The 26,740-nt window shown below is 39.6% G+C and overlaps 1 protein-coding gene across 1 annotated transcript in view; it reads left to right on the top strand.

Moving 5' to 3' along the window:
* The first annotated feature begins 1,464 nt into the window (after positions 1-1,464).
* Positions 1,465-26,740, top strand: part of INTU (inturned planar cell polarity protein) — a 35,818-nt gene continuing 10,542 nt past the window's right edge. The window contains exons 1-8 of the mRNA XM_084203851.1: positions 1,465-1,599; positions 5,676-6,262; positions 14,940-15,025; positions 20,223-20,417; positions 24,024-24,142; positions 24,440-24,529; positions 24,913-24,990; positions 26,186-26,375. Coding sequence (XP_084059977.1) covers positions 1,469-1,599; positions 5,676-6,262; positions 14,940-15,025; positions 20,223-20,417; positions 24,024-24,142; positions 24,440-24,529; positions 24,913-24,990; positions 26,186-26,375 — 1,476 coding nt within the window. The 5' untranslated portion in view covers positions 1,465-1,468. The remainder of the gene's footprint in view (positions 1,600-5,675; positions 6,263-14,939; positions 15,026-20,222; positions 20,418-24,023; positions 24,143-24,439; positions 24,530-24,912; positions 24,991-26,185; positions 26,376-26,740) is intronic.

Here is a 26,740-nt window from a genome sequence, read left to right as displayed (position 1 = left end):
CCAAAGCCTTCCATCATCCTTCCATTCACAATATGCTTATTCCCATAAAATAGCAAGTGGTGTAAAACCACTGCCTCCTTGAGAGAGAGCCTGTATTTCTCACTTAGTGAGCAAACAACTGGAACCAATTAATCAGCTCTTGAACTCAGAGAAATTTAACTAACACAGCACCATCTGGCATTGACTATCACTTCTCTACAGAAACACTTCAGTGTGCTGCTCAGAGTATTAGAAGTGCTTGCAAATGTAAGCATAATTAGGGAGGGTGGGACAGTATATTTCACCTTCTAAATGAAACCAACAAAGCACAAGCTTTTTTCTTGAGCAAGTGTTTCTGTCTCCCCCTCTGGATAGGTTTGTAGTCTTAATAACCCTGCAACAGTAATTTATCTGTGAAATGAGGTCTTGTCCAGGGACTTCAGAATGGCCCTTTAGTACTTAATATAGATATTTTTACTCCAGTTGAAGCCTTAATCACGTGGATGTGAGTCCAAAACATTTCTGTCTGTTAATTCACTTGAAGTCACGCTTACTAATGTACGCTTCCCTAAAGCAATTTCAAGCACAGCAATTTCATACCAGGATTCTGTCATTCCTCTGTAGTGTTCCAGGGCTATAAAACCTCACTGCTGAAGCTGTGCAAATATCCCACAGAGCAGAGATTAAATCCAGCCCGTGAAACATGTTCCAACAATTATTCTCCATCCCTTTCCCCACTCACCATGTGTGTCCTGATGGGTTTACTGACACAGCTACACTGCAAGTTGTCTGCAGGGCTGCCATAGGTCTTGTTTTTCATGGATGTGAATCATTCAAGTCCTAAAAACCGAGTAGGGCTCTTTTTTTTTTTTGTGTGTGTGTGTGTGTCTCTCTCGACTGTGTACGATTTTATATGTGTAGACTGCAGGGGCTGTTTTAAGGTACTTGTTTGAGTCTGTCACATCCTTGCTTCTCCTTGCACTGCTCTCCTGACAAACCTAAGGAGAACCTCCCTTAATTTCTCACAGCTCGTTAAATTGATACAAGAGCACCTAAAATGAAGCACAGAGGCATCCCCTTGCTTACCAGCTGCCCCCAGAACCGCTTTCTACCTCGTTTTTTCCCCCTCCTGACCACTGTTTGCTTACAACGCTCTGATCCTCAGTGCAGGACTCCCGAGTTTCACTACAGGTGAAACACACACTACCGGTGTCTTTTATGGGACGGGTGCTGGGACCTTGCAATCAGGCAACGAAATAAAGTCTGGCGCGTTCCTGTTGAGCCAGGGAAAGGCGTCCGAGGGCCGGGAGAAGCCGTGCGATGCCGGGCACACGGCAATTCCCGCGGCCATGCAGGGCTGGCCCCAGCGCGGGGGGCGGCCCCTCACGGCCGGGCGCTCGCGCGTCCCTCCGTTTCCATGGCGGCCGGGGCCGCCGGCCAATGGGAGGGCGCGGCGCGCATCACGTGGCCCGTCCGGCGCGCGGCTATCATGGCGTCGGGGGCGGCCGCCGGGAGCGGCGCTGCCGAGGGGATGGAGGCGTCCGGCGGAGGAGGCGCCGAGCCCGCGGGCACCGAAAGCGACAGCGGCTCCGGCGGCTCCTCGCTGGCCGCCAGCTCCGAGTAAGGGTGGGGTCGAGAAGGGCGAGCCGCGGGGGCTCAGCCGGGGTCGCGCCGCCCGTGCGCAGCGGGAGCGCCCCGGCGCTGCTGGGTTTGGCTTGGCTGGGCTGGGCTTAGCTAAACTGGGTTGAGCTGGGTTTAGCTAAACTGGGTTGAGCTGGGTTTAGCTAAGCTGGGCTGGCTCCTGGAGCTGAGAGCAGTGGCAGCTTTCTGACAGCGTCTCCCTGCAGGGCCGTGACGGTAACCCAGAGCCCGTGGGCTCAGCTGCGGGCGGTCCTTGCGCTCAGTGCCGCGTCCCCGCTGGGAAGCGCAGGGCAGGGACGGACTTGGCAGACGCTGCAGCAAGAAAGGTGTAATCTGTCATTGCCGTGTCCTAAATCAGGAGACAGTTCTGTATAATACGGATGGTAAAGGTTTAAATGCAACCTCCTGGGTTTTAGTTTGTTTGTATATTTTTTAGTTCGGATGAAGTTAAACTTGCGACAGCAGCTTGGCTGATTACAACTTACAACATTGACTTGATATAGCATTTCATTCCGCATGAAGTTAAACTTAGAACATTAGCTTGGTTCCCCGCGTTAAAACACCTGTAATTGACACTTCAAATGTGTATTTCACACATCTTCTAAGTCAGAAGGCAGTTCTGTAATAATACCTGTTTTAACGTTATAAATGCAACCTCCGGGGTTTTCGTTTCTTTGTCAATTTTTTAATTCGGATGAAGTTAAACTTACAACATTGACTTGGCTCCCTGTGTTAAAACAGCCCTGCTTTACACTTCGAATGTGTATGTCACATATCTTCTAAGTCAGAAGGCAGTTCTGTGATAATACCTGTTTTAAAGTTATACATGCAACCTCCGAGGTTTTAGTTTATTTGTATATTTTTTAGTTCAAATGAAGTTAAACTTACAACAGCAGCTTGGCTGATTACAACTTACAACATTGACTTGATTCCCTGTGTTAAGACAGCTGTGCTTGACATTTCAGATGTGTATTTCAGGGTGTAATCAATAGCATTTCATTCAGCATGTCAGTTTCATCAGGCAGTACAAGGGAAGGGGAAAAAAAGGTTTAAGTTGGAGAAGTTAGAATTGTGTTCAAGCCTAGCTTTATTTGTATTTGCCCTGTACCTCTGGCTCAGAGACAAAGCTGTTGTATGTACACCTACCTTACTTTATGCCTATATTTATAAGCCAGAAGTCAACTGTAACATTTCAGCCTGAAGCCATGGAGTTTTAATATTTTGTATGTTTGGGTTTTTTCTTTTCTCAATTCTTTCAACTAAATGCCATTTTACTGTTATTCTTTATATCTGTTTAAGAGATAAAGCTGTTCCACGGATTTCAGCACATAACACATGTCTACTATTTGTAATAATATGTGTAATACTTTTAATAATAATCTATATAACAATTTATCCAGCAGAACTTAGATCCTTTCTTTGTAATTTATCTTTCCTCCATAAATGGACAATTTCAACCAGCACAGTTTTTCAGGCATTTATTCCAAAGAGGAAATACTTGTGTGGGATGAGTAGAACTACTCTTAGAGAAATGCAGGCCTTTAATATTTTTAGCTCCTTTGCCTGAAGCTTCCAGTCCTAGAGGCAAGTTGAGGTTATTGTGTAAGCATTTGTTTTGACACAAGAGAAAACAGATCAAAATTAGATATTTTTTTTTCCTTTTTTTTTTGCCTTCCTTGGTTTCAATTTATTGTGACACTACAGCATTGGGGGAAAAAACCTCTCATTCTAGGTGTAGACTTCTTGTTTCAGATTTGCTTTTCTAGATGTCTGTATGGATCTCTGTTGGGAAAGTGAGAGGTTTTTTTACAGTACAGTTCCTTCTTGACCTCTCTCTGGATGTGGTTCTCTTTGGATGAACTCAGAGTAAACACCAGACATGCCCACAGCATTTTTTTCTTTGCCCATGGTCCATATTGTTCTGATCAAAATAGAGAACAAAGCTGGAGGACTTGACTGTATGAACTCATGTCCAGGCTGAAATTTTGACATTTACCCCAAAGAAGAAACAGCTTTTCCAAAGATCAGTCTTTTTTAAAGAGGGAATAAAAATGCTGTCATATATGACTGGAGTTTTTGCTAATCCAGATGTAATTTCTTTGTAAATTTCTAGTTTTTCCTTTTTTGTTTTGTTTTGGTTTTTTGGGGTTTTTTTTGGGGGGGGGGAGTGGGTTGGTTGGTTGGGGGATTTTGGTTTTTTGTTTGTTTTGATTGGGTTTTCTTGGAGGTTTTTTGTTTGTTTGTTTTTGCTTAGTTTTGCTTACACATGCCAGAATGTGGGAGTCCTCCTTAAAAACCAAACCAAGGAAAAACTCTTCTCCTGTTATTTCTTGCCTACCACCTTCTGAGAGAAGCTGGATCAGAAAGAGTGTGCCCTTGACAGCCTTTAGGTTTTGTCAGCATTCTGATACTTTCTTGAATAAGAACTCGGGGTTTTGAAAATAACAAACTTGGATTTATCCCTCAGGTCTAGCCAGATTATCACAAGTGGTGGCTCTTCTTTTAAACTGTCTATTTGGGCAAAAAAGCTAATAAATCCAGAGGAGATAGGTGATGTTTCTTCTTGTCTGCAAGATCCATAGACTTTTCTCAATAACTGGGGCTCCAGAAAGAAGATAATGCCAATGTTTGCTGTATTGTTAGTCCAGCCAGATCCTCTTGTTGAGCCCTTAAAGGTGCTCTGATGCAATGTCTGTATAATGTTCTCCATTCAGCTAAACTTTTATCATTTATCTGTATTTTCAAATTAATCATGCTCTATTTGCACTCTTTATTCAGTAAAAGTAGTTCTAGTTTAAAATGTATGGATGTGTGTTAACTTTAGACTACTATATTAATTATGATATAAATCTCCAGTCTCCTTTTTCTTTATATGATTTTTGTGAAACAGAGAGACCTCTTTCTCACCTGGTTAGGAAGAATTAACTGGTCTTGTCTGTTCCTGAAAATCTTCCATGCAGAACATCCCAGATAATTAAACTTCTGAGTACTCTTCTTACTCTGGCCATCATGGATTCTCATCTATCTGGAGTAACACTTCACGGTTCACCTCAAGGTTCATTTGGTCTGTTGCCCCTCAGCAGGCAGGTTTTGGTTGTTTTTTTTTTTTTTCCTCAGCCAAAAGAGTATGATTTCCTTCAGTCTCCTTCCCTTTAAATGTGTTTATAGGCTACATAGCATTTGTCTCTTTGCTCTGGGTGTGTTCCAGTTATTACATCTTTCTTAAAACCTGCTATCCAAAACTGGACATGGCTGGCACATCACTGTTGCCAAATTAGGACAAAAATTTTTTTGCACAGTGCTGATGATGTTTCTGTTATACCCTAGAGCTGCTTTGCCTTTGCTTTGCAGCAATGTCTTGCTCTTGACTTTGGGTGATCCATACCAGCTGCCAGATGTGTTTCTGTAGCACTGCTGCCTCTGCATTTTTAGTATTTGTTTTTGCAGATGCTATTTGGAACTTGGGTTTTAAAAACTGTTACCTAGATTTCATCTTAGATTGTTTTGGGGTTTATTTTAATGTTAAATCTAAGTGATTTTTAAAATGTTTATCTTCTCTTTCCAAAGGGCTGGCAGTGCAATCTGTGTTGCCATAGCATTACAGAATATCCTGAGTTAGAAGGAGCCCACAAGGATAAACAAGTCCATCTTCAGGCTCTGCACAGGACCACCTCAAAAATCATGCCATGATTATATTACAAATGCATAAAGGAAAAAATAATGGGAGAGAAAAAACAGAATGGAATTTTTTCTCTTAAGAGAAAGTCCCGTCATGCACATGAATGTAATTACTAATTAAAACTTGCATGTCAAAGAAATGTTTGTTTTCTGAAAAGAGAATACTGCTTTTTGCAATGGCTGTTTTCCTCTAAGGCATTTAAAGAAACTATTTTACTGGTGAGAGGGATGTCTTTCCTTGCCATATCCATCATTTATCCAAAACAAGCTCTAACCCTCATGCAGACTTAAAGCAGTTGAGTTTTAAATAATCAGATCTCACTTGCACAGTGATTTTCCTTATCAGAACTCATTGATCATTCTTCTTTCTTTTCCAGTGACCTTGAGCCTGAGTGGTTGGATAGTGTGCAGAAAAATGGAGAATTATTTTATTTAGAATTAAGTGAAAGTGAAGAAGAAGTTCTGCTTCAGAACAGCTGTCCAGAAATGCCAGCAGTGAATCATGTCAGGTTTCGTGAAAATGAAGCTGAAATCATTCAAGAGGGATCACGAAAGGAAAGAAAGTATGAACTGAAGAAATGGACCAAAATGCTAAAAAAGAAGAGTCTTTTACCAAAGAGTTCTGCGAAGAAAGGCAGTGGAAGCTGCAATGAGCACTCCTCTGGTCCTACTTCCATACTGAAGCACCGGTCTGCTCAGAAAATGGGTGTCACTGTTCAGCAAAAGTACAAAGATGTGTCTGTTTATGTAAATCCCAGAAACCTCTACAGTGCTGGGGAAGAAGAACAGCAGAGGCTGCTGGAAGCCTTAGTAGGGATTGTGCATCAGTCTTCATGGAGCAGCAGAAGAGTGGAAAAACAAGGCAGGAAAGATAAAGGCACCAGAGGAGTCAGTGAAGAGAAGCTTGTGGTACATGGCTTGGTGCCAGGTAGTTCTGCAATGAAAACAGGTCAAATCCTGATTGGTGAGTAACTGCAGGAATAGCTAACTGCTGCACTCTTCCTTTAATATGAAGATCTACGAGGTTTTTGCTGTTAGAGACAGCTGACTTGAATGTTCTTGAGATGTAAGCAATTACATCATTTCTGGAGGGGTTATTTTAAGTCAGTGTCATTGCATCTGATGGTTTGGTACCCAGTCAGTTTTACTGGGTTACTGAGTTTTAGAACATGTGGCATAAACTAAAAGGTGTTAATGCAGTAAGGAGATGACCATCCTTTAGTGTTCAGAGACTGAGCAGCTTGGAGCAGGAAGTACCCCACCACCACCTTTGACTTAGGATTTTAGCTGAGGGTTTGCTCAGTAGATAAGTGGGACTGGAGCAAACCTATAGTCTGCCAGATACTGTACTTGGATTTCCTTCTTCTCCACTGCATCCCCTTAGATAAAAAGCTTTGCTTATATATGCTTTAAATGGATTTTTTATCATAAAAATGAGGGGAAAAATACTGAGTAAGATACATTCTTACATTACAAACTTTCTCCACAGCCTTGTTTGGTTATTTTTCTGTTTAGCAAGTCCAACAGCAGCTTCCTCAGCAGTTGTGACTTTGGGAGGCTCCAAATCCATGGCAGTTTGGGGAGGCAGTGAGCCAGTACAGCCTTTGTGGTGGCTTGGCAGCTTGGGCACTTCCATGAGCTGATGAAATAAGCTGGCAGGAAAGTAACCCAGAAGAGAAATTGGCTGTCTAGTATTTTGCTGGTGCAGTAAGTAAAGCTTGGGTCACAGAAGGTCTGACAGGCACCCAAATGTGAATGATGGAGGGGAATGAACTGCTGTCAGAGGTATTGAGGGAGCAAAAATACTCCCACTCCCAGCACTGAGGCCACTCAAAACTTGGCACTCACAGGACATCAACCTCAGAGACAGGAAATGTGAGACAAGCAGGCCACATCTGTAAAGGGTGAAAGATTATTTAATTACCCTTGAAGCTGGTTGCTCACAGAGTGGGAGAGCAAAGATGTGATGTTGGTTAGAAGATCATTTAAAATCTTAATGCTATAAGTAGCACAAATCCCACAAAGTCAGCATGAGTGCTTTTGAAATTCCGGTGTTGTGTGTGTAAAAAGGCACATCGTGCTTCAACTGCCTGATTGCTCCAGCACAAGTTTTTGGTAGAGATGCTAAAGAATACTCCAGAGGGAAAATTGGATAACTTTCAAATTTTGCCAGCAAGAACTGATTAGTCAAGAAGTGGGGGATGTGGGGGAGGAAAGAGTGAGTTTCAACTTGATCTGCTTAAGGGTGTTTAATGTAATTAGTGTAAGAGTGGGTGTTTGTAACCTGTGAGTTAATCTGGGGATACAGATTTGCATAGAACATTTTTGTGAGGGCAGGTGGGAAGTGTCAACAGTGTAGGCAAGTACCAGAGCCAGGAGATCAAGGTGACCTAACCAGAGACAGTATTTCATCTGCTGCAATAATGCTTCCCAGAGCTAGTGAGGACAAAAACTGTGGGGTTTTTTTGTTTGTTTCAAATAGAAGAACATTTAAGTTCATCCAAGAGGAGTCTTGCACTTTATTATGTCCCAGGCTATCATCAACCCTTGCCTTGTGTTTTTTGCACATTGGAAATGAAATAGTTTTAAGCATACTGGGGTTATTCAGCTCTTAACTGGGAAAATGAGCTGTGTTCAGTGCCAACAGTGGAAAATGTATAATTTTCATATAAAAATATTTTCAAATTATATATCTATAGTGAAGCTGAGTACTCTGGAAAATTTTTATGTGGTGTCTAGAAATAGGGATGCTTTGCATAAATTAGATGCTCAGATTTCAGTCTTGTCTGCATAAAGAATACACAGTAAAAAAATGCTGTTCTTGTCAAAAATCTGTTGGGTTTACTGCCTCTGTGCTGCACATCACAGGATGGGATAGATGTGGTGTACACCCAAAGCCTGGTTTAGAAGCAACTAGAGTTCAATAGGTAGCTCCTCAGATGGTCACAGGAGCTGAAGTTGGACAGACAGTTCAAGAACAATAACAGCAGGATTTTGCCTTTCAGTTATTCTTGATCAAAGCAGGTTGTAGGAGTTGTGTGGAGAATTGTAGAAACAGCCAGTAAAGGATGTTTTTGTGCTCAGTCTGAAGCTGAAGAATTAGCACAAAAGGGAGCAGCTTCTTAGGTCACCAAAAAGGAGGACTACCTGATCAGCACAGCAGGATGCCTGCTGGCTGCTCTGCTTATAACTTTGTTTATATCCACTGACCTGCATGTGTATAAACATTAACCTGCTCTTGTTTAGCTTTATAATATTTCAGTGGTCCAGACCAGCTTGGCAGTAGTCTTTTGTGAGGCAAAGCCAAATTATATTTTCCTTTAAAAATACATGCTTTAAAATGACATCTGGTTGTCTTTCTGGTGAGAATTTGCAGCACTCATGTTGACTCACAAAGTGGTTTATGCTTCAGCATTTTTAGTAGAAGTAACTTCTTTTTCCATCCTTAATAATCACTTTCCTCAGGTGGCTTCCCCTATTTGTTTTGAAATGTGTATCCTTTATAGCTTTGAACACTTCAAACATCTGTTTATTATTTGCACAATACACTTTAATTTTTGGTTTTAAGATTGCATATGGAAGTCGTAAGTCTTGTTGCTGTACTTTATTAACCAAGTGGAATGCAGGCACTGACCATATGAAAGGAAACACAACAGTTTTGCAAGTTAAAAAACCCTGCTGCTTGTAACTCTAAGAAGATGGCACTCTGTCCATGTGTTGTTTATCAGTTCATTTATCTTTTTTTTTTTTTTTACATTTAGCAGGTCAGCATCCATCTTAAATTTTCAAAACAGAAAAGCCCTCATTGATTTTTAAGCTTGCTGCCACTTTCATTTTGGTTAAGATGAAATACAGTTGCTTCTGTCTTGTGCTTTTTAAGTGTCTTCTGTACTTTTGGCAAAACATTTTCCTTGCTTCAGTTAATTTGCAACATTATGCAAAGCTTGGTCTGCTGTGGAAAACTTTGAGCATATCTTTCAAGAGGACAAACTTCTCAAAATGCATCTAGATCCTGACAAAAAAGGGCTGTAATAGGTAATGCCATTATAATTTGGTTCCCACCCTCCTTCAAATTGAAACATGTTGGCTTCATGCCAGGGAAAAGTTCTTTTAAATGCTGTTAAGCATCATCTTTACCATAGTAAAAGTAAAAAATTAATTCCAGTGACATTGAAAATACAGCAAAGCTCTTTTCACTAACAAAGCGCACTGTTGTTATCCTCTTTGAAAGTATCTTATTGCTCTCATAACCAAATAGCTCAGCATGAATCTTCTCACTTTATCAGTATGTACAATTGTCAAAAAATTGTGAAAACTCCCCACTGACAAGAAGCAATTGTGTTTGATAGTAAAGATGGGCTATAATAATCCAGTTTTGAACATGTATGCAAAAGCTACAGCTGCTATTGCAAATTTCACTTGAAAGGTCTATATCCTTAGAGTCCTGTCAGGAAAAAAAGCTCTTGAAAGGACCAGAATACTGGGAAAGTTTGTGATTTTTATGTGTAATTACCATACATGGTGTATTTGTTGAAAAGACTCTCCAGAGTAGAGATGTTGGGCTCACAGGATGGAAACAGAGTGTGTGTAAGCTTTGCTGTGTTCTCACTGTGGCATTTGGGATGTGGCTTTTATTCTTTTAGCCTCCTCTTGAGGCACAGCAGCGCTGCTCTGGATGAAAGCAGCCTGCTAACATATAAAACAAGTAATTGATCTGCCTTTCTTCAGTAGGAATGCATTCCATAGTTTGCCTTTTTTGGAAGGCCATATGGGAACTTTTCTAAGTGCTCCCACCAACTCATTACCAAGAATGGAGAAAACTAAATATCAGGATCCCATGACAAAAGTGTCCTCCATCCTCTTCCATGGGAACAACTTGATTTTCATGATATCAGAAAAAAAATGTGCCCTTCCCATCACAGTATGGAAGTGGTGCTCACTTGACAGTCAGTGTCCCTGGGCTTAACCAATGGGGATGTGCTTTTAGAAAAGGTGCTTGCAGGTTTATCCCTAGGGAAGGGATGGTTAACAGGAGCCATAGTCTTGTGCCTCAAGTGGCAAAGAGAGAGGCAGTTCTGAAATAAACATTCTAGGGATGTCAGCAGTGCCAAAAGCTTTCCTAAACTCTGTCCTTAAAGCGGCAGGATGAATTCGATCAGCTGTGTGCAGACTGGGTGTTTCAGATCAACACACTGCTCTTAGTTGCTGCTGACTGGATGGGAGAAGTCTCTTCTGATGGGAGCAAATATAATATAGAGATTTCCTGCCTCACCTCTTTCTGTTTCATCACTCATGTAAAGTTCAGCCCTGCTTAACATTGTATAGAGAACATGCATGGATGTCTTAGAGTTTCTTTGTGAACTGAGAATATTTCCACAGTAAGTGATAGCCCTCAAAAGCTTGATTATTCTGAGATTACCTCATTCTTTAAAAAGAGTCACAGAATCATAGAACAGTTTGGGTTGAAAGAGTCCCTAAAGGTCACCTAGTCCTTTCCCCACACTACACACATCCAACCTGCTTTGGACACTTCCAGGGATGGGACAGCCACAGCTCTACTGGGTAACCTGTGCCAGGGCCTCACCACCCTCACAGGAAAGAATCTCTTCCTAATATGTAGTCTAAACTATTTTCTTCCAGAAGAATTTGTCTTTTTTCTAAAGATAAATTTGTTGACTTAAGGAATGATATCCTGGAGCTGCCTGAAGAAAATTCCTTTCCTCTGTTGCAGTGGAACTGAGTGATACTTTGTTCTGATGTTTCTCCCTATATATTTAAGTCAGTGATGTTTTAGATTGGGATGGTTTGACTTAACTCTGCAGACCATTGAGTTAGACCAACTTAAACAATTGCAAAAGCTATTTATTTTGTATATATTCTATGTATACTTTGATTTAATTTCACCTGAATTATTTAAGCATTAGGTAAGTGAAATTAGATTAAACTTAATACAATTGCATTAATTTTTTGACATAATTAATGTCTGAAGACCTGAATCAGTTTGTCTTTCTGGAAGTTTTTCACACTGCTAAAGGGCAAGAAACAATTCTCAAATCAAATGTAGATGTCAAGCTCTTACAAAGTACAGCTTGCATGCAGTTAATTATCACACTGAGTAGCTCTTGTGATCATGTCCTGCTTTAAGACTACTCTGGGTTTGTCATTTCACACAGCTCATACTTTTACTTATCACTCATACAGTGATGTTTTTTATTCTGTTACTTCACAGTCTCTATTCTTTGACACTGTTGTGTGTGGCAAAAAGAAAAAGTAGCAAAAAATGCAAACACCCACCCCTCACTGGCTCCACTCCCAATTCTGGAAAATCCATACAAATCAGTACAGATTTTCTGTTGTGTATCAAGTTGCTCTTCTTTGATAGTGCTACAGCATTTTCTGGCAGAGGAAAGACAGCCTTACAGGGCTGCTTGGGCTGTGTGCTCTGGAAAGCTGTTCCATGTATGGTCCATGATTACATTTTTACCAATTGGATGGAATAAATATTTACTGCTGCAATGAAAGTTTTACATGTGTACATTAGGCGTTGAATAAATAAAACCCTTGCAGTATGTAACATGTAAATACTGATGGCTCTTCTCCCTTCAAAGTGTCTTTGTCTTTTCCACCCTGGTGGTTCCAAAACATTCCCTCAAGTGCTGAGGTGTGGATGTCTTCACAAAGGGTGTGTAGCTCCTCTGAATGGCTCTGCAACAGAATTCCTAAAGATCCAGTCAAGCAAACAGAACAAAAACAACTTTTGTTTAAGCAGATGAATTTAAGATGAGTACATTTAAGATGAGTACAAGAGCAATTTATGCTTTCTCTTGTAGTTGTGTATAATGATCTGTAATACAGTGTTCTTAGCAAAGAACATAGTAATCCTGTTTATAATTCTTGTTTTATTAGAGTAGCCTGAGTGCTCTGCTTTTCATTACTAATTTTCATGTCCTGGGGCTCTGGCATGGACTTACTGAGTTCCTTTTAAATGCTGTTTAACTTTCAGCTTTTCTGTCTTTGAATTACTCTTGTGTTGAAGATTTGACAGGCTAAAACTTAACTGTGCTGTGCATCAGAAAGCACAGAGGTTAGGGAAAGAGCTGTTTCTTGGAAAAGAAAAACTTGAAACATTTTTATATGTAGAATAAAATCTAGCCTTTTCTTGGTTTTGTATTCAGAAGGACTAGGAATAAATTTCCCTTTAATGTAAAAGAGTGAGCAGCTGGTTCTTGCCTGGTGTATTAAAGAGGAATATTGCTTGCATTTTGGAGGTAATGAGTGTGCCCTTACTGATAGTTAAGAACAATGTTCTGTCTCTTGTTGGCCTTGATTTTGATCACTGCTGATTTTGAGCAATCCACCTTGTACCTGAGGAAAAATCCCAGTTGCAATTTGAAGGTATTTAAAACCAAGGTAGAATATAGAAATCCTGGTAACTATCAGTCTTCTTCTGAACTTGAGCATTCTGTGGCCTTGAATAGATTCTCAGGGAGTGGAGAGACCTCAGAGACTCAGGCTGTGCTTTTCCATAGTGTGCATGTCATTAGCACTGTGTCAGTTGCCTGGAAAACTGAAATACTCACTGAACCTTACAGTGCTTCAGTGCTTTATTTCTGCACTTGATGACATCTTTCTTGCCAAGTCAAGGCTTAAAATATAACTATGCTAAACATGCACTTTTGCTGCAAATCCATGTCCTTTTTCTAATCCCTTTCCACTGCCTGAGTGATGAACACCATGTTAATAATCTTGGAGAGGATGTGGAGGTACTTTCTAGGGGAGTCTTTGTGCAGCTCAAGGAAAATGAAGCTTGGTTTTCAATCTGCTTGTTCAGAGGAGCTCTTTAGCTCACATTTAAGAGTTGGGTCATTTTCAGTGTTAAATAAGAAGCTAATTTCTTTATTTCCCTATCTACAGAAAATACAAGCTAGAAACTAATAGAGTTTTTCACAGGAGAAAGCAGAGACAACTGAAAGTGCCACCAAAGACAATCAAGTAGAAAATAAGGCCTGTTTTCTTACTCTGAAGTTGACTATTTGCCTCTGTGAAGGAACTACTGAACCATCAAATCCTAGTGCCACTCATTTTAGGTAGTTTGCTCTTAGTACCTTTATTGGAAAGTTTTGTAGAAAGTCTCTGGTTAGGGTCTGCAGAACCTTCTGATTTCCACTCTAGCTGCTTTCTCACCTAGGCTCTGCTCACCTTGTCTTTAACCAAGAGGTTCTTAGTTTCCCATGGTTGCTGCAGTATTACTTCTGTCTGTCTGATCTCATTTGATTTCTTTTTTTCGTCAGCACAGCTGAATAGGACTGTCAGGAGTAAACTGGATGGGATCACTCACCTGCATTCCAAGGAAAGGCCAAACAATGAATGGTCAAAAACCCTTTTATTTTTTCTTTCCAATTTCTATTCTTTTTGTCAGGTCTATGTAGTTTTATCTCTTGATGTTATTTTACTTGTATGTTTTCTAGTTTCACAAGCTGGTTTTCTTTTCCACAGGTCTCACATCCCTCTTGCACACTCCATGCTTTAACATGCATCTTTTTGAGGGGGATGAGGAATAGGTTATCAATTAATTACCACTGGGATAATTCTTGTGACTATTTTCCTTCCCTTCATACAGAAATCCCAGTTTGATTTTTGTACTTTAGACTGTAACGTGAATTTTAAGTTTTTAAGTTATAATTTGGGTCTGTATGCTTTTGTAGTGGTGCCTTTAATTTTTCAAGCCTTTTTCTCTTGCAGTTAATGATTTTGTCTTTGGGACCCTAAGGGGTTTTTTCCCCCATTTCCGGTGATGGTAAGGGTGCAAGATGTAGAAAACACAAGATGCCTTTAGGCAGGAAAAACTGACAGAAAAAAACATGGAGAGCAGAACCCACAGCAGGGGCAAGGAATGAAAGAGAGAGGACTAAATTAAGAAATTTGCTCTTATCTGGTCAGGTAACAAGAGTGGTACAAGCCTGGATGGAGGGGAGAGGCTTGGAGAGTTGTTACATGGCAGGGCCATGGAGATGATCAGAGGGATGGAGCACTTGTCACGAGGAAAGGCTGAGAGAATTAGGATTGTTCAGCCTGGAGAAGCTTCACAGTTACCAAATTGTGGCCTTGAACTACATGAAGGGAGAGTTCAGGAAGGATGGGGAGACTTTAGAAGGACATGCAGTGACAGGACAATAGGGAATGTCTTCAAACTGACAGTAGATTTGGATTGGATATGAGAAAAGAAATGCTTGACTGTGAGGGTGATGGGACATGGAAAGGGTTGCCCAGAGAAGCTGTGGGTGCCCCATCCTTGGAAGTGTTCTAGGCCAGGTTGGATGGCATTTGGAGCAACCTGATCTAGTGGAAGGTGTCCCTGCCTGTGGCAAGGTTGGAACTAGATGGTCTTCAAGGTTCCAACCCAAACCACTTTATATTTCTATGATTTTTGTCAAATGATGTGAGGGTAGCCTTAGGAGCACTGAGATGATGGACTAAAAGTGGTAAATGTTGCATGCAACAAACATCTACTTAAATATAACAAATGGACATTTATGACAGCTTGAATGGCATATTATTTTTTTAAGTTAAGACAGTACTTTGCTTTGTATTGTGATGCAGTAGCAACTGAATTTCTCATGTCTTGTCTGTTCCACCTCCAGGGGATGTTCTTGTTGCTGTAAATGATGTCGATGTGAATTCTGAAAACATAGAGAGGGTTTTGTCTTGCATTCCAGGTCCTATGCAGGTACAGTATACAGTACAGTTGAACATTTATTCCAAAAATCCTCTGTAAAAACTAGTACTGTTTCTAGCCTTTTTTTTTCCTGAGGAAACAAAATTTAGGTGGCCTTTTTCTTAAAACTTCCTCCTTTATCTTTTGACTGCATCGCTTGACTTCAGTCAGAGTACAAATTTCAGAGTTTAATTCTGATAAAACTCAGAATCAGAAAAATCCTATGAAAATAGGTAGGTGCTGATGTCTACCTGAAAAATAAACATGTCAGCAGAATAGTAGGGGATTTTTTTGCCAATTACTGTATTTAAAATGGTAATAATTGCTCTGAAAATACTTACATAGAATAATTATATTTTCATCAATATAAATGAGACTCACCAACCACAAGAGGAAAAACAAGCCTGAATTAACAAGGAGTGCTGTTAAAAACATTTAAGAACATTTAAATTGTAAAATTGATACTGGTTTAATATTTAAATACAAAAATCAATTCTTGGGGTTCTTAGAGATGTTAGATTGAATACTTTCAAGTTCTTTCAAAACTCAACAGTGATGAAACTGATAGAAGTTAGTAATAAAAATTGATAACAAAAAAAAAGTTGCAAAAAATCTGATGAATGATGTTTCTTTCCCCAAAACCTACTGCATATATCTTTTCTTCTAGTTTGAATCATTTTGGAGCTCTAATGAAGAATTAAATAAGTCAGGAAGAATTAGATAGCTATTTCAGAGTGAAGCCAGGAGAGTGTTACTCACCTAGGATGTTACTAGCATAAAATGGAGTATTTTGAGTTACTCTGCTTAAATCCACTTCCTGATGGACAGGAAGACAAGACAAAAATTGAAACTTGGAGGTATGAGCAGGAGCAGGTTAAAAATTAGTGTCTCTTGGTAGCTTTTCTTCAGGTAGAATATACAAGGTAATGATAGTAATAGATATATTTTACTGTCCAGAGATTTTTCAGAGTGGAAATTTTATGTTTTCTTGAACACAAAGCTCTATATGCAAGTTCCTGTGGAAAATATATCTTCAGTTGCAGTGAGATTGAGTACTGGGGATGTCAGTTCAGGAAGTTTTCCAAGATATCTGACAGGCTGAAGTTTCCCTGAGCTACTGCAGTTGTGGTCAGGTACTGGCAGAGCTCCATGGGAGAAAAACCTTCTCTTGTCTGCTTTGACCAAATACAGAGTTGCTGTGACTGTTATTAAATACAGAATGATGAAAAAAAGGCAGAGATGATGCAGTGTGTGTAATTGCAGCCTCTCTAGATGAGGGTGTAGGTATTACTTGTTGCTCAAATGCAGTGCAGCCCTTGACAGAGCAGTTCTGGAGATGCAGTGTCAGTGTTTGCTCTGTCAGTAAATCTGTCAAGCAGGCAGAGATTACTTAAAATGTGGAACAGTTTGTCGTGGTGGCTTTCCAAATCCTTTCATTAAAGTGCAATTATTCCTTTTCCACTGTGCAGTTTGAGTCAAGCCAGACAAGTGGTGGCTAGAATAGACCAGTGGAGATGTAGATACAGACTTCTGGGTTTTTTGCAATGCAGTACACTGCAGTCATGCTGCTGAAGGAACACAGGGTTGCTGTAGCTGACATTCTGTAATACAAGCAAAATTGTTACTGTGTTCTCATTCATCTTGCCTTGCAGAATATCAAAAAATATGCAATTTAAAGCCTTTTTACATACATATATTATTTCTTTAAGTGAAGTCCCTACTCTTCTGGATTCATGTTAAAAATTGCTGGAACTAATTTTAAAAACTTCACTATCTAGATTCAATTGCACTATGTGACGTAACAGATCTCATTATTGTATTTCCAGAATTTTGTTTTTCTTACCTCAGTTTAGGCAAGTGGATCTAGGCTTGTAAGGACTAGTTTAGTGCATTTAGTGAGTAATAGAAGTCCAAGTGCTACATTAGTCCTTTGTTTTACATTTCTGTCAATGCTGTTTCCTAGCACCACCAGACAGAGAAGACAGAATAGGAAGGGCAAGATATGCTGAAGGAATATATTCTTCTTTACTCTGATACTCAGAAGTTGCAGAACCATTTTTCTAAAAATATCCAGCCTGAGGCAGACATCTAAAATCAGAAATTTCAGCCTGAAATTTTGAGTTCCAGTTGTGCAGACCATAAGCACATGGCAAACAGATACTGGAAACAGGAAGCAGCAGGCAGTCTTTAAAAGGCAGGCAATGCCCCCAGCTCTCTCTGTAATGAAATCCATCTTCCAAGCCATACAGCTTTCTTGCAGATGAAATCATGCCTTTCTGGGGCAGACCAGTGGTACAACAGCTCCATTTTCTCCTTCTCCACTGAGAAATGTATAATGGTATTAAGAAGCAGATTAACTACAGAGGGACCTTTCAATCATTACTTTCCAGCTTCCAGCAACGACTTGTAAAATTAGTTAAGGGTTTCTGTGTTCTCCTTTGTTTCTTAAAATTCCTTGGACCTCCACAGCATCCTGGAGTGATTTATGTGACTGATTTGTATTATGTTAATTATCACTGCCTTTCAAATGGCCATCTAACCAAGTGCATGTCATACCCCCATGTTCCTGTGTTCTGAGAAAAAATTAACTGTTCATGTCTTACCCTGCCATGGCTGTGGAGAGCTCTGTCTTGTTCCACTTTGTCGCCTTCCCTAAGCAGAAAATGATGATCTATGTCCCTCACAGTTTGCTGTTCCTGCCACCTTCTTGCCATTTGAGTAAATTCTTCTTGAGAAATGTTCTAAGTGTTGAGAACGTGAGCATGATATATAGAGTGGAATATTAATGCTTTTCTCATTCTTCATGTAATTTTCTGTTTTCTGTTGTGCATTGAACTGATTTTCTTCAGGAGAAATGGAATCAAAGCTGTGCAAGGTTTCACAGTCAGTAGTTATAAAAGGGGACTCGAGTAGTCATATTTAATCAGATCCTATGCACTGCTCAGGATGAAGATTCATTTCTGCTCCACAAGAAAAAAAAAAAATATATTTAGGATATGTTAAAATGAAGTCTCATGGTCCATTTCTATTACAGTGATGTGGGAGGCAGCATGGATGACTCCAGATTGAGAGAGAGTTAAAGTTCTGTTCAGTCCAGTTTGTTTTGAGCTCTTCCCTGGAGGATCATATGGTTGTGTCTCTTAAGACAGACTAAGTTTGGGTTTTTTTTTTAATTGAGAGACTAAAAGATAGACTGCAGCAAGAATGACATGTGTGTGTCATTAATGTAGAGACTGTAGCCTGAGTGTCATGACTAAATATCCAGAGAAAAGATGCAGTACAAGTTGAGAGAATAACTCTTGAGCCTTAAGGAAATCTGTAAGAAGTTAGACAGGGTATGAGGAAAATATTCTGAAATAGATGCAGATGGCGTGACAGAGAAACAGAACCAAGTCTCAGAATGCTGGAGAAGAAAACACACACTTCTGAAACTGTCAACTGTCAAGTTACTGGCTCTTAGAAAGCAGCTGCTTCTCAGCAGATTTTGATTCCGTGTCAGGAAGCAAAACTGGACTGGTGAGGAGAGGGTGAGGGATGAGTTACTGTCAGAAAAGAAAGAGGTAGTACAGGACAGGAGAGCTGGACTGAGTGCAGTGCTGTACCAGGGAAGAGGAGGAGGAAAAAGGCTGATGGCAGCCCAAATAGGTGAGGGGAAAACTAATGAAAAATGTTGGGAGAGGGAGTGAAGTGGAAGATGGCAACCAGTGACAAATGTAGCTGTAAGAGCTGAGGATGGCACTTCTCTCCTAGCAAGTCTGACAGACAGTGGGTGTTTTAAAGCATCATTTCTTGCTGGCACTCCTCTCTTGAAGTTTGTGTGCACACACACTCAATTACAAAAATTATCTGATTTAAATGTATAAATTATCTGCTTGGACTTCTCCAAATTTATTGCAATTGAGAAAAGAAAAATGGATTTTGTTGCATCCTTACTGATTTTAACAAGGAAGCAGGATTTGGTGTAATGTGTTATGTTCAGAACTTCCCATGTTACAGTATTTCTAGGCAGGCAAACAGTCTTGAGTAAAAACATGTGAAAGAGGAAACTAAGAGCATGCCTACTTAGTCCAAATATATCTTCAGTCACTCTGATAAAAAATAAGGTCTCATCCAAGGACATAATTAATTTTTTCTCCTTGGAACTAGCTATTTTATGCTCAGTCAAGAGATAGATGTTTCTCACATCTCCTCCCTTCACACTTTGGATAATGTGTTCATACACAAGAAAAGAAAAAAATCACTTTCATCACTGCTGAGAAAACTAACAAACATAATTTTTGTAAATCAGGGCTTTAAAAAGTAGGTCTGCAAAGCAAATTTTGAAGCATGTTCCCACATCAAGTTTGGATTATATGTTGTTTGTGTGTCAGAAAATACTCATTTATTCTAAAACTCCTGGGTTTAAACTTATTTGGGAAATAAGGGACAGTAAACATCACATAATTTTTTTGCAAAATCAGCTTGGTCATCTAAACTTGAAATGTTTTTTTTAAGAGAGGCTGTTCTGTTTGAGTTCTGATCTTTTTTCTTCTGAAGACATAGCCCAGTAAGGGATGTAAGTAATTTTAGGCTACTTGGTAGTTGTGTAAATTGTTAAACACAGCAAAAAAAACCCCACTTATTTTCTGATTTTACAGTTAAAAAAAGGAACAGTAACATATTGAAAATGAAAGAATTGCTACCATTACAATTTAACAGACTTTTGCAGTCCAGTGTAAATTTAAATGGATTTCCCTGTGCAAATGTGTCAGTCCACTCAAAATGGCAAAGAAATGCTCAAGAAAGAGCCTTCAGGGTATGTACTTAGCAAACTGCTGACATTTTGAAAGAAATCAAATACTATGTGTGTTTCAAAGGCACAGGAATGGGTTTTTGTGCTCAGACAAAGCCAGAACAGTAAGTATATTTTTCCATTCTCAAAACCATAAGAATTAAGTATGAAAACACAGCAAACCACATGCTTACTCACATGGTTCACAGACCATGTAATAGCTGGCTTTGTCCTTTGTAATAGATGGTTATGTAATGCTGAATGTATAATTGGTTTTCTTGAAACAGCAGGAATTTTGTTTGCTTACATCTTCTTCAGTAAAGCTGAGGCTGAGAAAACCTAACCTCTTAAAGGGCTCAAACTCCATCTGTTTCATCTGATACTGCAAAGTAATTGTAACTACAGCTTCATTCTCACAGTAATTAATTACCTTAATAGGTTAAACTGACATTTGAAACCTCAGTATTTGAGCCTGAAGGGACTTCTGAGCAAAGGAACAAACAGACACAGTCGAGTATGAACAACCTGGTTCGGCTCCTGTGGGGAGAGGACACTTTGGACCTTCAGCAGGATGTGCCTCACATTGTCATGTTCCTCACACTGAAACTGGACTCTGAGACAGCCAAGGATGAGGTATGTGCCTATCTCAATCAACCTGAGCTCACTCACCACAGCAGCTGCTAGGACATTTGATGTAAAAGGATAAATTAAAAATCCTCCTAATGGTTTGGAGTTGGGAATCATCCATAAAATAGCCATTTTGGTAGGAATAAGGTGTGAAATTCTAGCACCCCTGCTGACAAACTCCTGACTTGAACTCAGCTGTGAGCAGGTGAGGAGCAGCCAGGTGATGACTCCATAGCCAAGGTGCATTCCCCACTGCCAAGCTGTCTCTGGGATGCTGACCTGGAGGTTTTCAACGCCAAGATCTGCCTAGTCAAAAAAATATCCCCCTGCAGGAGCTATTGGCAGTCCACATCCATAATCTGTCTGGCTCCTCCTCCTTTGAAATGCTAATGTGCCTTTTCTTAGAGGGCTCTGGCATGTCTGCTGTTAGCAGTCAGCTGCTGATTCTTGCTTGGGCAGCGTTTTTAGAGCCACTGAAGCACTTTTCCTTTGTCCTGTAAAGCTTTTTTTCACTCTTTCCTTATTGTGTTCTTCGGGAAAATGTTGCCAGTGTGCACGTAAGTTTGTGTAGTTGTTCAGGATGTAGCCATGGCTACAAATATTCCTCTCCAGGCAGGGACACAGAGCTGAGCTTGGCCTCTTGCCCAGTCTGGAAACGACAAGGGGACAAAGTGGACTTCTTAGGAACAGACATTTGGGAAAAGACTCTTCTGCCTTTGTGTGAATTCTCAAATTTAGCATTGTGTCTCAGTGATCTTGTATTATCTGTGCTGAGGAGACATCAAAGAAAGCAGAGATTTTTCCAGTGATCAGGGACTAAGATGGCAGTGATGGAGTAGGGAGCAGAAAGAAAACACTTTGCTTTCTCTCCCTTGGAATTTATCCTTAGATTGAGATACCTTTACTTTTTTTAATACTATTTTTCAACTGGTACAAATCTACATTCTGTTGGTGGTGGGTAATAGAGAAAAAGTGTTACAGCTACAAAAATAGGGTTTAATTGTATTTTCTAGAGACAGGGCTGAGAAGGAGAGCCCCAAAAAACTACATGATGTCATAATATGTACTAGTCCAAAACCAGTGTTTTCTTGACCACAAAAACTTTCTGAAATATTTAAAAAAATTATTTCAGAGCCTCTGGCTTTTCTCTTACACATGTAAAGGCCTGATTGCAATTCTGCACTTCACAGTAAACTGAGTACTGGTTTCTTGCCCCATTGTTCCTTTACATTCTCCCAAGAAACGGGATTAATCCTGAACATTGAGCAGAGGTAAAAGAGGGATTGTAATGCCCTTGTTGTCCCTTCACAACATGGAATAATTGTTTCCTGAGCAGTCTTGGCAGTTATGCAGCCCCAAATATGTTGAGAGATGCTTTGCTGATATAATGAAGCTCTTTATAACATTTCCTTGCAAAAGAATGCCACCTTCTTTAAGGCATTTGTCTTTAAATTTCATTTTCTGTACTTCAGGCAAATTCTGTCCTGTAGATGTACTGTGCCAGATTTAGTTTAAGCAGTACTTTAAATGAAGTTATGGTACACCAAAGCCATCCTGCCCAATAGAAATATAAGGATCCTTTAAGAAGCTGCTTCACCCATATCCAGGGGAGGCACAGTATGCAGATCACATCCGTGTAAACTGTGGCAACTGGAACTTGTAAATAACTATTCCACTTGTGAGCTTTTGGCACCTAAAATAGAATTAATGAGCTTTAAGACTTGTAAGCTCTGCCTGCTCAGCTACACAGGCAAGTAGTACTGAGAATCATTGGGGATGTGTGGGGGGTGTCCCTGTGGTAACAGTTTCTCAGTGAGTAAGGTCAATCCTCCTTTTTTTATATTTTAGTTTAAGGTGGGCATTGCAATTATGCATTATTTGCAGTAGCGTGCAACACTCACATCTTTGTGTTTGACCTGATTTTGGCAATAGCATGTCATAAAAGGAATAATGTTCATGTTCCTTCTGCTATTACTGGAAGACTCCATCCAGATTTGGGGGTTGGGTTGAGGGAGGATTTACACTTGAAGAAATGAACTGCTTGTATTTATTAATTCCATTGTCATTGGCCTTGACCTTTGGGCTTGCTTTGGAGACAGCTGATCTGGTGGCATGTGCTGGCCCTTGCTAAATCACTGTATCCATACATGATAACACTTCTGCCTGTTTGTTACAGTTAGCTTTTCTTTTCCTGGGAATGTGTTCAGATCATTCTCAAGCAAATTTTGTGTAAAGGCCCCAGTTCATAATGATGAGAGGGAGAAAAAGTCTCTTTCTAGCCCTTTGCAATGCTGCAAATAGAAAACAGCAGGGTTTCTCCAGTTGAGGGATTGATTGCAGAAAAAAAGATCATTGTCACTAATGAGTATTTATAAATAGAGTTAATTAAATTGGATATAAATGAAGAGTTTGTCAGGTCCTTCTCTAATGAAATTTTGCATTCTTTTAGTCTTGATAAGGGAAAATTTTCTAATGGGTGTTGGCACTTGCTAAATGTGATTAGTCACATAAACAGGGAGGTTAATCATGCCTGTGTTTCATTTGTTTTGGAGAGAGATAATTTACTATAATCTTTGTAGTGGAGAAGATGCAAAAAAAAATAATGGCCCATCATGATTTGGCAGAAAGCAAAAAATGAGGGGCAATCATGCTTGCTTATTACTATATTTTTATAGTTGCTGAAATAATACAAAATTCTTGAAAGTGCTTAAATGAAAGAATGATTTTTTTAAAAAGGGTTAGAAAAAGAAAAATATCTCACAAATAATTGCCTCTATAGAGCTTTGGTTTCAAATGACTTGTGTAAGTGTACTTGGTCAGATGTTTCATGAGAAATCTTAGTGGTGTATTTTAAAATTAGAGCATATTCCTCAGTTATGTTGTATGCTATCCACATAAAGCAGCCAGGTAGGGTTATACAGAGAGACTTGAATTTTCTTATTCTGTGTTCATTTTCAAGGGCTGTATATCTGATGATGGTTTAAGTCAGAATTTAAGCATTGAAAGAACTGTACCAATACTTGCAGCAGAGAATGACAGAGTTGTTTGGTTGGAAGGGTTTTTAAAGATCATCCAGTTCCAACCCTACAGCCATGGGCAGGGACACCTTCCACTGGACCAGACTGTTCCAAGCCCCATCCAACCTGGCACTGGACACTTCAGGGATGAGGCATCCACAGCTTCTCTGGGCAACCTCACAGTAAAGAATTTGAGGACCTCAGCTCCCTCACAATACAGAATTTTTTCCTCTCTTGGCATCAGATGTGTTAACAGTGTGCTTAAAGCGGTGAGATGCAGTGGCCACACTGTCATTTTACATTTCTCCATGTAATAATTAATCTAAATAAGTCATGCTTTTCTATAAAATACAGAATTTAAAACTGTAGAAAAACTGTAGAAACATTCATGTGCCTTTTAGAACTTTCCAGTATGCCCATGCAGCACACTGCTTGTTTCAATGTCATATGAAAGGAAATGATAAAAGATTTAATGTTTAAAAAAAACCCCAATTGTTGCCACAATGAAAAAATCATTATCTTGTTTTCTGTGGGGATTTTTTTTGGAGGGATTTTGGTTTTGGTTTACTTTACTAACAGCTAACTTTCTTCACAGCAAGAAATTATTTATCAGTACCCCATATCTGAAGCATCCCAAAAACTGAAAAGTGTGAGAGGGATATTTCTCACACTGTCTGACATACTGGAAAGTGTTACTGGTACCGAGATTATCAGGTAAAAGTGTTTGAAATGTAATTACTCTTTTTATCACTTTATACATACATGTACAGCAAACAGGGCTCATGCATCAAGTTCTAGACAAACCAGAGCAACTCAACCTGTTTAGGCAGTAACTCTTTAACTACAACAGCATGCCTGAAGTTGGAGTGCTCAGCCTGGATATAAATTGATTTGGGGGAGTTTTGTGGTAGTGGGTAGCAGCAGCTAGGATTTTTAGTTCAGTGAAATGATTTTCAACTCTTTTGTAACTACATAGGGTTAACAGAAATACTTCTGGTTTCATTTTTCTAGTTCCTCCCTGTTCTTATGTGAAAAACTGGTTCAAGTTGTTTACTGGAAAGAATCTGACAAGTTGCTTATAATTGGCCTTCCTGAAGAAAAGTGAGTTTCAAAGGAAATGTTTTGTTTTCCTTTAAATTTTGCGTCCTCAAATTTATTTTGTCTACTCTTCTAACAAAAAAGGCAAGAAAGGGCTTAAAATGTATTCTTTTTACTGTAATTAGTTTTTACATCTGTGATTTCACTATTTTGATCGACTTTATTCACATCTTTCATATATCCATTGTTGTAATTTCTTTTTCATTTCCTCTGAAGAGAATAAGATCCCAGAAATATCAGGAAGTAAGAAAACAGTAATATCCTAGGATTTGGTAAACTCAAGTTCTTTGCAGAGACTGCTGAGTAAGATCAGTAATATTACATACTTACACATTCTAGGAGGACTACTTACTCATCATAAAGATCTTTTCATTTTTATTTGTTAGTGTGCCACTTTCTCAGCTGAGGAACATGATTCAAAACATTGTCAGGACCTTGACATTCATGTACAGTTCTTTGGACAGGTGAGTTCTTTCAGAAGTATTTTCTTTTCAGTCACTGAAAAAGACAAATGTAAGGATTAATTTTAATGTTTCCAGGGAGTTTCTTGGCATGTTCCTTTACACTTGTATAAAAACAAGAATTCTGTTGGTCTTGCCTTTTGGTTTCAGTCTTAGCACTAGTAAGACACTGTTGCAGCATGCTTTGTCACTTCAGAAAGTTTTGTCCTTGGTCAGGTTAAATCATTCCCATAATCCAAGTCACTGTGGATGTCAGCAGCACTCTGCAAATGTTACCCTCTGTGTCTGTGAAACATACATGTGTATCAGTGTTACATTTTTAACAGAGTAAACACTCTGGACTTCTCCAGAGTGAGTGTCTGGAGTGCCAAACTCCATTTGGCAGAGTGAGTGTCTTTGCATTTGGAAATCACCCAGGAGACTTTCAGTCCGACTGTTACCTAAATAAAATTGCCCAGGTGGATTACTCATATTCTTGCATTCAATTCAGGCTTAATGTGTCTATGAGGGAAAAAGAACAAATCTCAGTTTCCAAAAGGATGAGGCTGATGTTTCACTCACCTTAAGCTGCTCTGTGCTGGTGTTTGAAGGGTCCCCAGGATGAGGGAAGAGAATGAGAATCTTGACTCCATGTTTCAGAAGGCTGATTTATTATTTTATGATATATATTATATTTGAAAAAATGATATATTAAAACTCTACTAAAAAATAAAAGAAAGGATTTCATCAGAAGGCTAGCAAAGGAAAGAAATGGAATGATAATAAAATCCTGTGACTGACCAGAGAGTCTGAGACAGCTGGACTGTGATTGGCCATTAATTAAAAACAAACACATGAGACCAATCACAGATGCACCTGTTGCATTCCGCAGCAGCAGATAATTCTTGTTTACATTTGGTTTCTGAGGCCTCTCAGCTTCTCAGGAGAAAAATCCTAGCAAAAGCATTTTTCATAAAATATGTCCGTGACACTGCTGTATGGTAACACCACACTAGTTTAATTTATTCTTTGTAGGTACTGCCTGGATATCAGCCTAGTAGTTTTTTTTCATGTTAAAAACCCATTTTTTTCATGTTTAAAAAAAAAAAAATCCAAATGTAGCATCATGCTGTAAAGAGGTCTGTGTATCACCAAGGGTTATATAAACAAGCTGCACATTTCTCAGTGTTATTCTAACTTGAAGTTCATGTTTGTCCAGTGCTTTTTGCCAGGTGGAAAATGTTTCTCGCCTGGATCATTTTTTCAACCTGTTCTTCCAGCGTGCCCTCCATCCTGCAAGGCTCCAGCCTGGCAGCAGCCCCAGTGCCCAGCTCCAGGATCCCTGCAGTGCCCTGCTCCCGGGCAGCCTCCCCGGGCTGCGCTGGCTGACGCTGCCCCAGCAAGTCAAGGTCATGTCCTTCTCACATCTCTCCAAGAAAACCTGGCCATGACAGGCCAAAAAGTCAGTGCAGGTGTCTTCTGCTCTTCCTGTCTGATTTATCTAAGTGCTTTGCCCGTCCCAGATGGTCTGTTTTCCTAAAATGTTCAAGATTCCCACAGGATTGCTGTTGTGAGTGCAGTTCGGTGACTTCAGAGTTAGCTAGGAAGAGTAGAAAAAGCAGCCCTTGGTAGGCAGCTGTATGTTTGATTTTTAACCACTGAAGTATTTTGGCAGGCAGGAAATATTATTCTAGAAGCCCATGTACTTATCATAATTTAGGAGAGTTATAAATGGCTGTTGCAGAATCAAAATAAATAGCCATATGTCATTTGT

Source organism: Fringilla coelebs (assembly GCF_963513975.1).
Source record: "Fringilla coelebs genome assembly, chromosome: 4".
NCBI lineage: Eukaryota > Metazoa > Chordata > Aves > Passeriformes > Fringillidae > Fringilla > Fringilla coelebs.
Note: the sequence above shows the minus strand (reverse complement) of the source record. Positions and strands in the feature narration are given on the sequence as shown.